This window comes from Staurois parvus, unplaced genomic scaffold (assembly GCF_062004578.1).
Source record: "Staurois parvus isolate SC_StPar_1 unplaced genomic scaffold, SC_StPar_1.0 ptg000048l, whole genome shotgun sequence".
NCBI classification, from domain to species: Eukaryota; Metazoa; Chordata; class Amphibia; order Anura; family Ranidae; genus Staurois; species Staurois parvus.
The window spans coordinates 6385095-6403141 of NW_028317844.1; the positions used below are offsets into that span (position 1 = coordinate 6385095).

The window sequence follows — 18047 nt, forward strand, 5'->3', positions numbered from 1 at the left end:
GACATTGACTTTTTAGCGATGAATGCTCGAGATGTTTCACCCTCATCACTCCAAGAAGTTATTCCTTTAACGTCTCACCATATGCTGTCTGCTGTGGACTCATTGACCAAGGCAGTGCTGGATTGACCTATTGCTGCACAGCCCCTATGTTCTGAAAAGCACAAGAAGAATATTTTTTACTACCCTGAGTCAGACAAGTTGAGTTTTATACAATGAGTGGGCAAATTCAGAGAAGTTATTCAACGCTCCTGACAACTTTGATGCCTTGTGTCTTTTGGATGTAGAATTTCACAAGAAATAGTCTTTCCCCACTGTGGACCTTGTCATTCTTGCAATCAGCGGTCAATCTACTATTTCTATGGGGGGTACCTCCTCTCACCCTTTTACGGATTCTGTAGATAAACATTTGGAGACTGTCCTGAAGTCCTCCTTTATACTGGTGGGCACCCAGGCTATGGCAAACTGGGCTGGAGAAATTAACCACTTCCTGTCCGGTCATTGTTGATAAATAGCCAGGCGGCAACGTCCTGGAATTGGGAGGGTATATTAAAACATCCTTCTCATCCCGTGCCTCATGCACGCCCTCTGTGATTGCTGTGATCATTAGGCACAGCAGATCACAGAGTGGGGTACAGGGCCAATAAAGTTGGCCCTATATTATGTGATCAGCAATCACAAAGATAAACAAAGGCTGCGTGTTGCAGCCATCAGCTCTTTTTCCTCTCACACAGAGAGCAGTTTGAGAGGAGACCTGTGAATTATTGTTGAGTTACTGTATTTGTACTGTGAAACTATACTGTTACAACAGAGGTACACACCAATGTACGCCCTCTACAGTGTTTTTATTGGTAGCCACACCAGTGTAAACTGTCACACACCAGTGCAGCCATCCACTGTGTCCTTGATTGCTAGCCACAACTGTGTCACCAGTGCAACCAACAGCACCTGTATTAGTGTCACCAGTGCTGCCAGCAGCACCGGTACCTGATCACCGTCACCACTTCAGTGTCACCAGTGCAGTGCCGGGATCACCAGTGTATCCAACAACACCTGTCTCAGTGTTTCTAGTGCAGCCAGCAACACCTGTCTCAGTGTTTCTAGTGCAGCCAGCAACACCTGTCTCAGTGTTTCTAGTGCAGCCAGCAACACCTGTCCTAGTGTCAGCAGTGCAGCCAGCAACACCAGCAACTAATCACCGTCACACCAATACCTGATCACCGTCACACCAGTGCAGTGTCAACAGAGCCAGTGTAACCTGATCGCCAGCCAGAAGCAGTGTCCTGAATGCCATGTCCAACAAAAAAGGTCATAAGTAAGGGGGCCTTTCAGATTCTGAGCATGACAACATGAACCAGTTGAGAGTAGCAGTTCAATACATTGAGTCAGAGGATAAAAAGGTCCCTACAGAAGAGTCAGGCATACTAAAAACTGTATAGAACAGCAGCAGGTAATCACTAGCAGCACAGTACATCCTAAGGAAGCGGCAAGCACCAGCAGCACAGTACATTCAGATGATGAAAAAAATAAATATTAGGTCCCATACTGATGTCCCAGAGGCACTTTCAAATCCTTTATGGCTTCCCTCTTCTTTAGCAGCACCTATCATACTCCCATTTACAGCACAACCAAGCACTCAGGTAGAAATGGATACATTTACACGGCTTCAGTTTTTTTATTGTTTTTTCACTAAAGATTTGCTCAATTCAGTTGTGAACCAATGTAATCTGTATGTCCAGCAGCACATTGCCAATAAGACCAATTCCTTTTATGCCCTTCCATTTGAGTGGAAGCCCATCACAGTTAAAGAATATAAAATCTTTCTTGGCCTTCCCCTAAATATGGGACTCACAAAAAAAGTGAACTTCTTTAGTATTGCTCCACACACCCCATTCACCATGTGCCATTGCATTTGTCAGTTACGACCTTGATACACTATACAATGATTATGAGATTCCTGAATTTTAATAATTCCCTGTAAATGAGTGAAAAGATTTAGCTTTGCCATGTATAGTAGTCACTCAGGATAGCAAAACAACAGGGTTTATATGAAATAAGTGGAAAGTGTGTGGCACAGATGTAAGTCCTCCAAGAACATGCCTTTTACTTAAAGTGAGTGACTGTGCAAGAAGAAGGCTAGTAAGAGACACTACCATGATACCTATGGAAACTCATTAAAGGATAAATGCATCTTTAAATATAACTGTGTTGACAAAATCTCCAAAGCCAATGCCTACTTGGGCACCCAAGCTAAGTTAAAGATGGAAGAAATGGGCCATTTTTTCCATGTAAACTAGTCTACCAGCCTTCACCATCATCGACACAATGCAGGAGCCTCTTCCCCCACACAGAATGTTCTGGAGCTTTGAGGATAGCAAACACAGTGCTGCTCAAATTGGTAGAACCATGTGACAAAAACAAAATGTGATAACAGAGTAGACATGGGAACTTATTTCTATTTTCTTTCATTATCTTTCATTTTATTCATTTTTATTATTCATTTTGCTTGTTTAACAGCTACCCCAAAAGCTAGCCACACAGTTGCCAAATGTTTGAAAGTTCAAACATTTTTCAAATTAGAATAAGGCCACGTACATATATATGTAATTAAAGGCATTAACCAATATTATGTAGTTTTTATAGTCTCTAGGCTGTGTCCTTCTCCTTTATAACCATTGTCACAGCTATAACACACAATGAAATCATATTCACTACTTGAGCTTTTGATGCAATGCCTTGCTTTCCTGTATACTTTCAATTTATAAACACTTTAGATGAAAACTTGAATCGAATCTGTGTATCACATGATGGAAGATGGATGGCACATAGCCTCAGGAACAGAAAGGAATTGTTTATTCTCTGTGGAGAAAGCAGTCATCCATATCATGCTCTTTGAGTTTAGGTTCCACCAAGCTTTAAATGTGGAATGAGGGTGCTTGGGTTGGCTGTTTCTTCCTACACATCAATCACCCCTTCATTTCTCTTCAGTTCCCATCTTCCTCTGCTCCTTCCTCTCATACTATTAGTACAAAGTTGTAATGCCATTCGGGTATAAAAGAAAACATGTGCAATGGCCCTTACAGATATCACTGTCCTACAAAGGTTCAAGAACATATATTAAAGAAATACTTTTAAAATTTGTAGAACTTTGGTGCTCATTATTGTTTTAAAAGTAATCTCAATTTAATGTTTAAAAAAAAAAACACCTTAAATTATAAAGAAACTTTAGGGTGAATCCACACTATGTGCAATGACAGACATTTTAATGCAGTGTAAAATGTCTGTCACTGTAGGGATACTGAAGCACAGCATATGGCTGCGCTAAAGACATACTGCATTTCAGTGCAGCTCATTGTGCCAAATCGCATGGCAATGTACAGCAATGCAGCATTGCGCTGCTATACATTGCCTTGAGTGAAGTGTACAAATGAATGAAGTGTTCAAATAAAGTTTGTATAAAGAAACAAAAAGGGAGCCGTTGCTCTGAATTCAGCACCACACTGCCCCCTACCACAGCCCGCACTATGGATTCACCCTTAATCCCTTATCAGATGGGTGTATTGAAATGTTTTCCAATATGCTTGGTATCATGGCTTATTGCAGGGCTTGAAAAAGCCGCTCGCCCACTCGCCAAATGCGAGGAGAAATTCATCTGTGGCGAGCAGCGAGCACAGATGAAGCATGGAGCGACTGCACCTGCTCTCCAAGCCTCATTGTGAAGCTGAGTTCCGGTTTACAACTTCCGGCTTCCAGCTTCTTCGGCTCTGCTGAGAGGAGACACCCTATCCACCGCCGCGGGGGGGACTCGGAGAGACTAGGAGTAAGTACTGTATACAACATGTCATATCACTATAATGGAGTACAGGGGAGCTGGAATATACCCAGTTCCCCTGTACTCCATTATAGTGATATGACATGTATACAGTAATGTATATCCCAGCTCCCCTGTACTCCATTATAGTGATATGACATGTATACAGTATGTATATCCCAGCTCCCCTGTACTCCATTATAGTGATGACATGTATACAGTAATGTATATCCCAGCTCCCCTGTACTCCATTATAGTGATATGACATGTATACAGTATGTATATCCCACCTCCCCTGTACTCCATTATAGTGATATGACATGTATACAGTAATGTATATCCCAGCTCCCCTGTACTCCATTATAGTGATATGACATGTATACAGTAATGTATATTCCAGCTCCCCTGTACTCCGTTATAGTGATATGACATGTATACAGTAATGTATATCCCAGCTCCCCTGTACTCCATTATAGTGATGACATCTATACAGTAATGTATATCCCAGCTCCCCTGTACTCCATTATAGTGATATGACATGTTGTATACAGTAATGTATATCCCAGCTCCCCTGTACTCCATTATAGTGATATGACATGTATACAGTAATGTATATCCCAGCTCCCCTGTACTCCATTATAGTGATATGACATGTATACAGTAATGTATATCCCAGCTCCCCTGTACTCCATTATAGTGATATGACATGTATACAGTATGTATATCCCAGCTCCCCTGTACTCCATTATAGTGATATGACATGTATACAGTAATGTATATCCCAGCTCCCCTGTACTCCATTATAGTGATGACATGTATACAGTAATGTATATCCCAGCTCCCCTGTACTCCATTATAGTGATGACATGTATACAGTAATGATTATTGTATACATGTCACATCTCATATACATGTCAGTGTGTTTTAGGTAATATAATAAAAAAAATCAGGAGATATCCATTACTATTTACCACCAAATGAACGCCCAATTTGTCCTGAAAAAATCAAGGTATTATTCACCTGGATGTACAAAATAGTTGTGATGATATGTACGGTTTTACTAACACATGTCAACGCTTCAAAATTGTGCTTAGGCCAGGGGTGGGCAAACTTTTTGACTTGAGGGCCGCAATGGGTTCATATATTGGACCCGGGGGCCGGACCAAGAGTAGATGAATGATGTGTATGTGTCATCCATAGTAAGTATAGTAATATTCCCCCATAGTAAGCATAGTAATTAATCCCCCATAGTAATTAATCCCCCATATAGTAATTAATCCCCCATATAGTAATTCATCCCCCATAGTAATTCATCCCCCATATAGTAATTCATCCCCCATAGTAATTCATCCCCCATATAGTAATTCGTCCCCCATATAGTAATTCGTCCCCCATATAGTAATTCGTCCCCCATAGTAATTCATCCCCCCTATAGTAATTCATCCCCCATAGTAATTCATCCCCCATATAGTAATTCATCCCCCACATAGTAATTCATCCCCCATATAGTAATTCGTCCCCCATATAGTAATTCATTCCCCATATAGTAAGTCCTCCATATAGTAATTCATTCCCCATATAGTAAGTCCCCCATATAGTAATTCATTCCCCATATAGTAAGTCCTCCATATAGTAATTCATTCCCCATATAGTAAGTCCTCCATATAGTAATTCATTCCCCATATAGTAAGTCCTCCATATAGTAATTCATTCCCCATATAGTAAGTCCCCCATATAGTAATTCATTCCCCATATAGTAAGTCCTCCATATAGTAATTCATTCCCCATATAGTAAGTCCCCCATATAGTAATTCATTCCCCATATAGTAAGTCCTCCATATAGTAATTCATTCCCCATATAGTAAGTCCCCCATATAGTAATTCATCCCCCATATAGTAAGTCCCCCCCCTGTGTCAATTCACTTACCTTTGGTCCGCGCGTTCCTCTCGTATTCCCGCGCCGTTCTGGTCTTCAGGGAGGACTGTGAGAGGAGTTCGTCACGCTGCCCCGCCTACATCCTGACAGCTGCAGAGTCCTGACGTCCGAGAGGGGGGGCGGCCATCCGAGAGGAGAGGAGGGGAGGGGAGAGGAGGAGAGGAGGGAGGGGAGAGGAGGAGAGGAGGGAGGGGAGCGGGTGCCCGGCACACAGGAGAGCCGCATCTAAATTTGTAAAGAGCCGCGGCTTGCCGACCACTGGCCTTGCGGGAGCCTAGCTCCGCGGGCCGGATTAAAAGGTCCGCCGGGCCGTATACGGCCCGCGGGCCGTAGTTTGCCCATTGCTGGCTTAGGCATTAAGATTTGTGTTACCCTTAGGCTTGAAGGGGTTAAGCAGATCATTATATGTGAATCCATTGCAAAGTTTCTTGTCTGCAGATTCTGCTCATAACAGTATTTGCCATTGTAGGCTGACACTTTCAATCTGCTTACTCATAATTAGCAGCATAATTGTCAACGTAACATGCATACTTCTGCAGTTGACCACTGGCTGCCTACATCAGAGCATGCCTCCTGCAGACCTGATAGGCAGCCCAACCCAACTGAAGGAGCATGCAAGTACACTGACAACTCTACTGTTAACTGTGATGCAACAGTTTAGCATTTTCAGGCTGCAATAGGAAATTGCTACCGGCAGAAATATGTGTAAGAAACTTTGCAGCAGTTTCATAAAATTCTTTGTTTAAGGAATGTATACAAAGAGTCATGATGCCAAACACACTGATAAAACAGATTTTGAGTTTACAAAACTCCAGCTGCACATTGCCCAAAGTGAGCAGCAGAGAAAAGCTGCCAGGCAGGTAATGTTATAGATTTATATACTATATTTGTAATAATTTTTATAGCTATAGATACATTATATGAAATAATTTACAATAATTTTATTTGAGTGTTACAACATATAACATGTTATATGGGATTTGAGGGCTGGTTCACACCATAGAAACACAGTCCGGATGCATTCCAAATGTGTTTCTGTATGCATTTTTGATGCGTTCTGGTGCATTTTTGATGCATTCTGGTTCATTTTTTCCCCCATCTCTTTTTCTTCAACTTAAATAAGCACATGTATGTTCCAGTTTGTTGTTGGTGCATTTAGGTGCGATCCGGTGTGTTTGTTATGCATTTTTGATGCATTTACTGCATTCCAGTACAGTTCAGTGCAGAAAAAATGCAGCATTTTCTACTTTTTTTCAAAAACTGGAACGCATTGGAACTGACTACACTGGTGTGAACTATGCCATTGGAAACATGTAACGTACTATCAATGCATTTTTGGTGCAGAATAAACTGCACTGGACTGCATGTGGTGTGGAACTGGCCCTAATTAGTCATTGAGTTTTGATCTACTTTAATCTACCTGGAATTCTAAATTAACACATAGCACAACTTTACTTGCCAAAATAAATAGTGATACATGGAATGTACATACAAAGGTATATGTTTTTCTGTTCTGCTGTTAACTTCATGGTGTAAGTGAAAACTATCTCTGCTTAGGCAAGGCGGGATGTCATCTTAGCCTTAGCAACAGATACTTGTATGCTGACATGGTAGTGCAGGTATTAATAAATTATGCAAACCTCAATGCAACATATTCATACATGTGTTAACAGCCACCATAAAAAAGAACATGTAATGATTGCAGTACAGTACTTGGCATCTGGTAGGGAAAGCAGACGCAATTCACAAAGCTATTTTAATTAATTGCATAGTACAGGACATATGCTTCTTTAAAACGGTAGTAAACCACATAAAAAAAAAAACATTCCGTCAAGGGAATGACATAATGTACTTGTATGCATTGCATACTAGCACATTATGTAAAACGTACCTTAAAACAAAGTCCTCCAGTGGCGCGCTGTCACTGCTGTAAAGGCTTCCAACTTCCCCTGGTTTTCCTTCTGGGTTTGTGAGCTCCGGCCATCTGACTGGCTGAGCCACGATGATATCACTCCCGCACATGCATATGGGAGTCACGGGCCACGGCACAGTGCTCTGAAGGAATGGCACTGTTCCTTTAGAGCGCATGTGCCAGCTAAAAAAAAAAAAAACAGAATATCTCCTAAACAGTACACGTTTAGGAGATATTCATTTTACCTACAGGTAAGCTTTATTATAAGTTTACCTGTAGGTAAAAGTTAACAATGTGGGTTTACTACCACTTTACATCTTAACCATTGGTTATATGATGCCACCTTAAAGCGTAACTCCACTTCTGTTGAGAAAATTCCTTCTGGGTGATCAATATATAAACTTTGTTGCAGAGTTCTACCTGATTCTGCTCTGAAGGAAAAGCTCTTTGTTAGATCATGTCTTGTGCAGGATTGATTCTGATTAGGAGTGACTTTTGCATTTTTGATCAGCTGTTGCACTTGCAGAGTTCTAATGAGCATAGTAGCAGGATCTGCATTCCTTTAGAAATGACTAACCCTTTAGGCGCATCTTACCAAAACTCTAAACTGTTGCATCTTAGTGCAGACTTCTGGGAAAATTGGTGAGCCAGTCACACAAACAGGAAATTATATCTCTGGGGACATCCAACTGTGTACAGAACACCAGGTTGTCATATTGCATTGAATTTTGCAAAAAAATTTTACAGCGCTTCATATTGAAAGAGAAATATAATTTTTTTTAAATAAATGACAATATCGCTTGTATTGCAATTGTGTATGCTTTATTGTTTTTTTAATTTGCAATATTTTTTCCCACAGAAGTGGATTTACCTTTTACATACAGTGCCTTGAAAAAGCATTCATACCCCTTGAAATTTTTCACATTTTGTCATGTTACAACAAAAAACATAAATGTATTTTATTTGGGATTTTATGTGATAGACCAACACAAACTGGCACATAATTGTGAAGTGGAAGGAAAATGATAAATGGTTTTCAAAATGTTTTACAAATAAATATCTGAAAAGTGTGAGACACACCAGATGGGTCAACGATAAAGTTTAAAGCAGGGTTAGGTTATAAAAAAATATCCCAAGCTTTGAACATCTCACGGAGCACTGTTCAATCCATCATCTGAAAATGGAAAGAGTATGGCACAACTGCAAACCTACCAAGACATGGCCATCCACCTAAACTGACAGGCCGGGCAAGGAGATCATTAATCAGAGAAGCAGCCAAGAGGCCCATGGTAACTCTGGAGGAGCTGCAGAGATCCACAGCCACACCCACATCTCAGGTGTGAGAATCTGTCCACAGGACAACTATTAGTCGTGTACTCCACAAACCTGGCCTTTATAGAGGAATGGCAAGTAGAAAGCCATTGTTGAAAGAAAGCCATAAGACGTCCCATTTGCAGTTTGCAAGAAGCAATGTGGGGGACACAGCAAACGTGGAAGAAAGTGCTCTGATCAGATGAGACCAAAATTGAACTTTTTGACCTAAAAGCAAGACGCTGTGTGTGGCAGAAAACAAATACTGCACATCACCCTGAACACACCATTCTCACCGTGAAACATGGTGGTGGCAGCATCATGTGGGGATGCATTTCCTCAGCAGGGACAGGGAAGCTGGTCAGAGTAGATGGGAAGATGGATGGAGCCAAATACAGCGCAATCTTAGAAGAAAACCTGTTAGAGTCTGCAAAAGACTTAAGACTGGGCGGAGGTTCACCTTCCAGCAAGACAACGACCCTAAACATACAGCCAGAGCTACAATGGAATGGTTTAGAGCAAAGCATATTCATGTGTTAGAATGGCCCAGTCAAAGTCCAGACCTAAATCCAATTGAGAATCTGGCAAGACTTGAAAATTGCTGTTCACAGATGCTCTTCATCCAATCTGAAAGAGCATGAGCTATTTACAAAGAAGAATGGGCAAAAATTTCACTTTCTAGATGTGCAAAGCTGGAAGAGACATCCCCAAAAAGACTTGCAGCTGTAATTGCAGCAAAAGGTGGTTCTACAAAGCATTGACTAAAGGGGGCTGAATATAAATGCATGCTACACTTTTCACATATTTATTTGTAAACAATTTTGAAAACCATTTATCATTTTCCTTTCACTTCACAATTATGTGCCACTTTGTGTTGGGCTACGTTCACACTAGCCTTGTGTGCAGGCGGCAGAGAGGCGTTTGGGAAGCGTTTTTACCGCTTCCCAAACGCCTCTGCCAACTCTGCACATTACAGCACATGGTGCTGTTCTAACAGGGGCGTTCGCGTCGCGTTGCGTCGCGGCAAAACGGACGCCTCTGGTCGAGTCAGGAGGCTTTGAAGCCTCCTATTCTCGTCTATGGTGCCGCTCCGCAAACGCCCGGCCGGCGTTTGCGGTGCGGTTGCGACGCGGTTGCGGGGCGTTTGCGGAGCGGTAACACCACTCAAATGCATTATAGGCGTTTGTGGGGCGTTATTAACGCTCGGCAAACGCCTAGCAACCGCCGCTAAACCGCGCATGCGGCGTTTGCGGAGCGTTTGCCGAGCGTTAAAAACGCTCCGCAAACACCGGACCAACGCTTGCCAAACGCTATAGGGGCGTTTGGCAAGCGTTGGCAAAACAGCCTAGTGTGAACGAGCCCTTGGTCTATCACATAAAATCCCTATAAAATACATTAGATTTTTGGTTGTAACATGAAAAAATGTGGAAAATTTCAAGGGGTATGAATACTTTTTCAAAGCACTGTAAGTATACAGCAGATACATACTGTATTAACATGTGTCCCCACTGTGTGCGAAACTTGTTCAGTGTCTCCAAAACAAATTTTTACAGGCACAAATATGCCTTACATCCTCTCTCCTTGCCCTTGGCACTGAGGATGTCCCAGTTTGGCCTGAGACATCTGTACACCTACTTCACATTGTTGTCTTCTGAACATAGCTGGAATAGTTGGGATGTGCAGTGTCCCACAATTCGAATTGCTGCTCTACTGCTATTAGTTGTGCTTGGGACCTATACTTGGTTATTTTTGTGTTAGAAGCAGCACATACAGCACAGCAGCATTAGGACCAGAACACATCAGCAGAATGCCAGGGGGCTGGGGACAAACAGGATTTTCTGTATACATCTTTTATTTGTTTATTTTTTTTAATTAAAAATATATGTTACTGGAATAAGTGTATGGACACATGCTTGTACATGAACACATGTAAATTACTCCAAAATACTCATCCCTTAGACATAGAATTTTGGATTTAACTTTTAGGCCACTGAATGCAGTTTCAGATTGCAGACCTCAATACAGCTGTGTGTATGGACAGCTGCATTCAGATCTGTGCAAAAAATGTATACCTTATGGATCTGAATGCAGGGATTTTTTTGCACCTGTGTACATGAGCCCTTTGGTAATAGAACCTAATGTCTGTTTAGCAGTAGCCTTCCATTGATGCTTATTTGAAATAAAGTATAATTGCTTTGCTCAACAAGTCTACCTAATATAAACTGTTTAGCCTCTCTGGGGCAAGTGATCTTACTTAGGAATATTTTTTTCTGTAAATGTTTTTCTCCTTTTTAAATGGTGTGCAATGCCCGTGAATTATTGTCTTCATTATGATTCTAAGCACCAAGTTAAAGTAAATAAGAAAACATTAGGTCAGACCTCTCTTGGGGGTTAGTGCCAGACTGCCTGCGGAATGGTCAGACTAATCAACCCCTTGGGAATTGATTAGGTATAAAGGGCAAAAATATGATTAGCTCTATTGGGAGTTGACTGGCACCAAGATCCAGGTCATGTATTCATGACTTATAGTAAGTTTGTAAAGTTAGCCCAAGTTTATGTTTAAAGATAGCAGAAAGGATGCACTGAAAAAGGAATTTTGAAAAAAAAAAAAAGATATAGAAAATCTGCACCCTGAAATTGTCATAATTAATTACTACTTTCACATTTATGTTTATACTTTTGTTTTAATTATACTGTATGTGACCAAATACAAGATAGCTGCAATAGTTTAAAGAGGAACTACAGTCTCCTGTGAAAGTGCAAAGGAAATTTGGCTGGTTTATCAGGGACTGGCAGAATTTCAGTTTATCTATTGCCATTCCTGTTTGAGGAAAGGTCGATCTAATGAATGGGACTGTTGGCAAATTTTCATTCATTCAGTGAATGCAGCCAGTTGACTGCAGCACTGATCAGTGTATTCTGACAGCAGAGAAGTCCCGCTGTCCAAATACAATAGCTCCAGAGGGAGGATTAATTCACCCACGTCAGAAAAAAACAAAACAGTCTGTCTATAGCCAGCTTTAACTGGCTAGGCAAGAATGACATCCTGTACATGTGCAGCTCCATGTACAATATTGGCATTCTTTAATGTCAGTATGGATCAATTTCTGTGTGCATGCACTGGAATTACATCATTCCAGGTCATCTCTTCAAAATGATCAAAAGCAAAAGGCACCAAACCTGGAAGAAGACAAGGTAAATATATCAGCAGTGATGAGGTAGATGACAAAGATTGCAGAACTAGAGGGAAGGTAAATGAAGTGGACTTTAGTTCCGCTTCAAATACACCCAACAGAATAAAAAAAAGTGAGGAATTAGTAAATGTCATATTATCTTAGATATTTCATAATAATTAAAGGAAACATACTTTGTAGCTCTCTATACCATTAAATAAATAAATGTAGGTGCTCTTCTAGGTTTGCACATTGTGAGTAAATGTTGTAGAGAAATATTGTGCTACTTGATTCCTTGTTTAGTTAAGAAGTCCAGTAAAGAACACTTTCTCAGTAAGGCCTTGTTGACACCATGGCGCAGAGAAGTCAGTTTTTCTGCACATAATCTGCAAAAGAAAAGTGTTCTCTATGTGCCCTGTTCACAACACTAGTATCGTGCAGATTTTTCCCTGCTCAGGAATCTGCAACGTGTATAAAATTCATTGCAGTGCGCATGAAAACTGAGGCAAGCTGATGTCTCTGCAAGTGAAATCTGCTTGTCAGTTTCCATCAGTTTTCATGCATGTATAGTATGAATATGCCCTAATTATGAAAATTATTGGGTTTGAATTTTAATAAAGGAAATCTGTACTGACAGTAATCTTGAGGCTTCGATTGCTGACCTGCTTCTGAAAAAGCTTGTTACCTGGCTGTCTCTGCCTTCAGTAATTTTTAAGATATTGACCCATAACAAGTATGCAGATCGAAAAGTCTGAACTCCTGATCGGTATATTTGATCAAGATCTGTGCCTCAGAAAGTGGTAAAGCAATTGGATCAGTATGGAAGTCAGGCAATTAGTGTGTTCAGAAGACGTGGTCAACAATGGCAGCCTGTGTCATTACTTGGTCTGTATCTGATTTACTCTTTAGCAGCTCAGTCATCATAACTTTGTCTTATAATGGCCATGCACTCTTCGATGAATGATTTGTTTTCCTTTCAATCTCTCTCGATAGGAATAATCAATCTATAGTAAACAATATATTCCATCAATGTTGCACTCATGAAGTTACCATCAAAAGTTATGGGTCGCATCTCTGTTTTCACCGTGTAATCTCATAACCAGACCGATCAAAACACGATTGAATTCATGAGCATATCATCTAAGTTCCATTAGTCAATGCAACTCAGTTGATCAATTTCCACCCTGGCCGATCGACTCAGGTTGATTGAATCTGATCTAAAATGAGTCTAAATCGGTCAGAAGGGAAGTTGTGGATATTTGATTTTTTGCCATTTTGATCGGATAATAAAAATAGAAGTGTGTATGGCCACCATTAGGTTCACTGGTGTTTTGTCGTCGTCCCCCCTTCACAAATTAATGACATTAACACTGCGTTTGCCTAAACTGCGCCCATCATCATGTTTGTCTCTGTAGGTTTTTTTATTTAGAAAAAATAATTTTGTTCACCATCTGTCTGCACAGTGCTGCCCCTAATGTATACAAATGTAACATTATTTTATAGGCCGTGTTTTGTTTACTTAAAATAAATCAAATCACAAAAACATTACAAAAGATAAATGTTTGGTGCCATTGCTTCCAAAAAACGAATCACCTGGTTGTCTCTGGCTTCAGTAACTACGAGTCACTGATCCACAACAAGTCAGAGTACAGTAAGAACTATTGACTTGCGTGCTTGTCCTGGGTCAGTGACTTTGAAGTTAGAGGGTCAATATGACATACAGGCAACTAGAATTTTCTGAATGATTTCCAAGTCATAGTCATATTTCTCATCATGCCAAATTGCTTTTAGAAATAAATATTTGTCACATACAGCAGCATGTATTCCATCCTACTAGAGCCATGTGGTCTTTCAACGTGAGCATAAGCTTGTTATTTCTTTGGAAAACAGATTCTAAGGGAAGATTTGTAATGTATTTGTTATTTATATAACAAATACAAAGATGTTTGATTGTATCGGATGGTATTTTTTAATTTGATGTACGCTATTACTAAAATTAAGGGTTAGATTTAAAATGTATTATCAGTTGTTTGATTTTTTTTTTTTTTTCTTTAAAGCCAACGAAATCTGGCTGAAATTACAGAATTGATCCACACAGCTTTCCTAGTGCACCGTGGAATTGTAAATATTGAGGAGCTAAAGAGTTGTGATGGTCCCCTTAAAGACATGCAGTTTGGGAATAAAATGGCTATTCTAAGTGGAGATTTCCTTCTAGCAAATGCCTGCACTGGATTAGCACAGCTGCAGAATACAAAGGTATAGTAGAACCACCTCAATATACATTGTTGCATATGTTCCTGTAATGCCAGAAAGTTTAATCCTTTTATCATAATCATACAGTACAGGACATCTGGATATCCACAGACCCTGGGTTAGAGGCTGGTAACTTTAGGTGATTGGACACTGGCAAAGCTTTGATGGACACACCCAATGGTTGGGTATTTCCCTCTCCCCAGTTTCTAAGATCAAATGTATCAACGAATCCAAAGAAAAGAAGAACTTTATTTCAGGCACTCGATTGCCTATTGGCTCAAGGAGTAATCATGGAGGTTCCAGCAGACGAAAGGTTTCAAGGGTTTTATACAAACCTGTTTACAGTCACAAAACCAAATGGGGATGTAAGGCCTATTTTGGACCTCAAAGGGCTAAATCAGTTCCAAAATGTCCGACCCTTTCGTATGGAATCGGTTCGATCAGTAGTGGCCTCCGTGCAGGAGGGAGTTTTTTTGGTGTCCACATTGGCTTGTGTGAGGTTCACAAATGGCACCCACAAAAGTATGTAATTGGCAGGATTCTGTCGTTTCTTCAAACAGGGTTGCAGAAGAATTTGTGTGTCGGTACAATTAAGAGCCAAGTTTCTGCATTAGCTGTTTTGTTCTAGAGGCCAATGCGTCTCACTCTTTGGTCTGAACTTTTGTACAAGGAGTGATGCGTATTGCTCCTCCTGTCAAGGACCTGAACTTGGTTTTGGAGGTTTCGCAAAAGCCACCATTTGAGCCTAATGGAGAGATTCCACTGGTCCTGTTGACTCGTAAGGTGTTGTTTCTAGTGGCAATCCCTTCTGTGAGAAGGATGTTGGAGCTGGCAGCTCTATCTTGTAGAGAATCATTTCTGGTTTGCATCATGATAAGGTGATGTTGCAACCTCATCCATGCTTTTTACCAAAGGTTGTTTCTAGTTTTCATCTCAATCAGGACATAGTTCTGCCTTCATTTTTTCCTAGGTTTCAGTCACCAAGAGAAAGATCTCTACATACCTTGGATTTGGTACGTGTTGTAAGGTTCTTCTTGAAGGCGACAGCACAGGTCAGTAGGTCAGAAGGTGACTATTTCTCATTGGATCTGCCAATTGATCATTCAAGCCCATGGCTTGCAAAGCAAAGTCCCACCCTTGCGGGTGAAGGCACACTCCACCAGGAGTGTGAGGGCATCTTGGGCAATCCGCCATCAGGCATGGCTCAGATTTGCCAGGCCCCTCAACATAGTCTTTGGTTCACACATTCACAAGGTTTTACCAGGTGGATGTGAGAGCCACAGAGGATTCTGCCTTTGGCCGCAGTATTTTACCGACGGCTGAGTAGGTCCTGAGTGATTATTGACGGTGGCTATCATGGTGTCACCCTCCCTCCAAATTTCTTATTGCTTTGTGACATCCCACATAGTCATGAATAGCCTGCTCTGTGTCCCGTGTTCTATGATAAAGAAAATTGGATTTTTACGACATACTTCCCTGTAAAACCATTTCCTGGAGTACATCACAGGACACAGAGGTCCCGTCCCTCTTTCTGGAATTTTCTTCGCTTGCTACAAAAATTGTGAAAAAATCAGGTTGTGCTAATGAGAATATATCTAAATAAATATATCTCAATTAAATCTCATATAAATAATATAAAGTCCAAAACAAAAGTCTAAAGTGATATAATGCATGATATTTGAAGAAGTGTTCAAACAAATTCCACCAAAGTGAATCCGCCACCAAAAACGGTTAAATAAACTCACCAGAGCAATATGCTGATCATGTTATAAATCAGCATATAGCGCTTGCTGCTCTGGGAGCAATGATCTGCAAATGGTTGAGGCAACACTAGGAGCTTTATATCTGGTCTCCAGGGAGCAATACTCTGCAGGACTGTGTACCATATAGATCCACTCCAAGAAATCAGGCACCGAATCCTTAGGGTAATCAGACCTCCACTCGGGATATAAAGAAATAAAGACTCATGGTGCAGTACATAATAAAACTTCCAATTTAATAAAAACTATTGCACTTACAAGAAGCGGTGTCTATGCCGACACCAGCACAAACAGCTTGATCAGTAACATAACACGAACCCAGCCTGGCTGCACATGTGCCGTACCAACGACCTGCAAGCGTATAGTCCAAACGCAAATGTTCCTGCGTTAAAAATGGCTGTGTGTATAAGTGGGTGCTGCAGCGACCGTCGGCTGGAACTGAACAAAATCAGCAAGGAAAAATGTCACCAGCACACTAAGGATCACCAATATGGGTCCAAAGGTTTTAATGAACGATCACATAGTTACATCAAGGCAACGTTTCGGAGTCTCGCAGGACCCCTTCATCAGGCAAGTGACCTGGGAGCGTCCTGACGTCAAATCCAAAATCTCCCTACGCGTTTCGTCATCGACGTCCTCACGGAGCTCCCAGGTCGTTGGTACGGCGTATGCGCAGCCAGGCTGGGTCCGTGTTATGTTACTGATCACGCTGTTTGTGCTGGTGTCAGCATAGACACCACTTCTTGTAAGTGCAATTGTTTTTATTAAATTGGAAGTTTTATTATGTATTGCGCCATGAGTCTTTATTTATATCCCGAGTGGTGGTCTGATTACCCTAAGGATTTGGTGGCTGATTTCTTGGAGTGGATCTATATGGTACACAGTCTTGCAGAGTATTGCTCCCTGGAGACCAGATATAAAGCATCTAGTGTTGCCCAACCAATTGCAGATATTGCTCCCAGAGCAGCAAGCGCTATATGCTGATTTATAACATGATCAGCATATTGCTTTGGTGAGTTTATTTAACCGTTTTTGGTGGTGGATTCACTTTGGTGGAATTTGTTTGAACACTTCTTCGAATATCATGCATTGTATCACTTTGGACTTTTGTTTTGGACTTTATATTATTTATATGTGATTTAATTGAGATATATTTATTTGGATATATTTTCATTAGCGCAACCTGATTTTTTCCACAATTTATGCACCTATATGTTTTATAGGTTAGGTTTTGCAGCTTATTCATCTGTTTATATATATATATATATATATATATTTTTTCCCGTGGCGCTATCTAATTATTCAATTTGCTACAAAAATTGAAGTACTTCCTGGATAGGAGGGGATATATCGGGGAGGACCTCCTCTCTAATTGGTCAGCCAGTGTCCTTTCACCTATTGGTGGCCTTTAACCCACATAGTCATGCTCTGTGCCCTGTAATGTACTCCAAGAAATGGATTTTACAGGTATGTATGTATAAAAATCCAATTTTTGCACTCTTAAGTTATAGTAAATCAACTCCAAGTTATTTAGGTGTCAGAATGCCTAGACAACCTTCTTCTGAAGGACTCCTCCCCTTCAACAATCTGCAAAGGTCCAAGTGACTGTTTAGATGCTTCAGGCCTTTTGTTATGTAATCAGCTTTCAGAAGTCTGTTCTCCAATCTTTGATTCACCTAGAATACTTGTGCTTCATCCTCGACACAGCGCAGGAAAACATCCTCTCTTAAGAAATGATACTTGGATCTTAAGGTCAAAGAGACATCCCTCTATGAGATTTGGTATCATGGTAGCCTCAAGGCTGTCCTCGGCCTGGAACAAGCACATTCCTTATCTTAACCTCCCTATGCACCTCTCTTTCCAAGCAAGGAACTCTCTATCCTGATGGATGCCA

At 40.8% G+C, this 18047-nt stretch overlaps 1 protein-coding gene across 2 annotated transcripts in view; it reads left to right on the forward strand.

The window, feature by feature from the left end:
- The window catches only part of PDSS2 (decaprenyl diphosphate synthase subunit 2), a 235444-nt gene that overhangs the window by 114121 nt on the left and 103276 nt on the right, over positions 1 to 18047 (forward strand). For both annotated transcript variants that reach the window (XM_089664931.1, XM_089664937.1), the window contains exon 4: positions 14198 to 14396. In XM_089664931.1, the coding sequence (XP_089521057.1) occupies positions 14198 to 14396 (199 nt within the window). The remainder of the gene's footprint in view (positions 1 to 14197; positions 14397 to 18047) is intronic.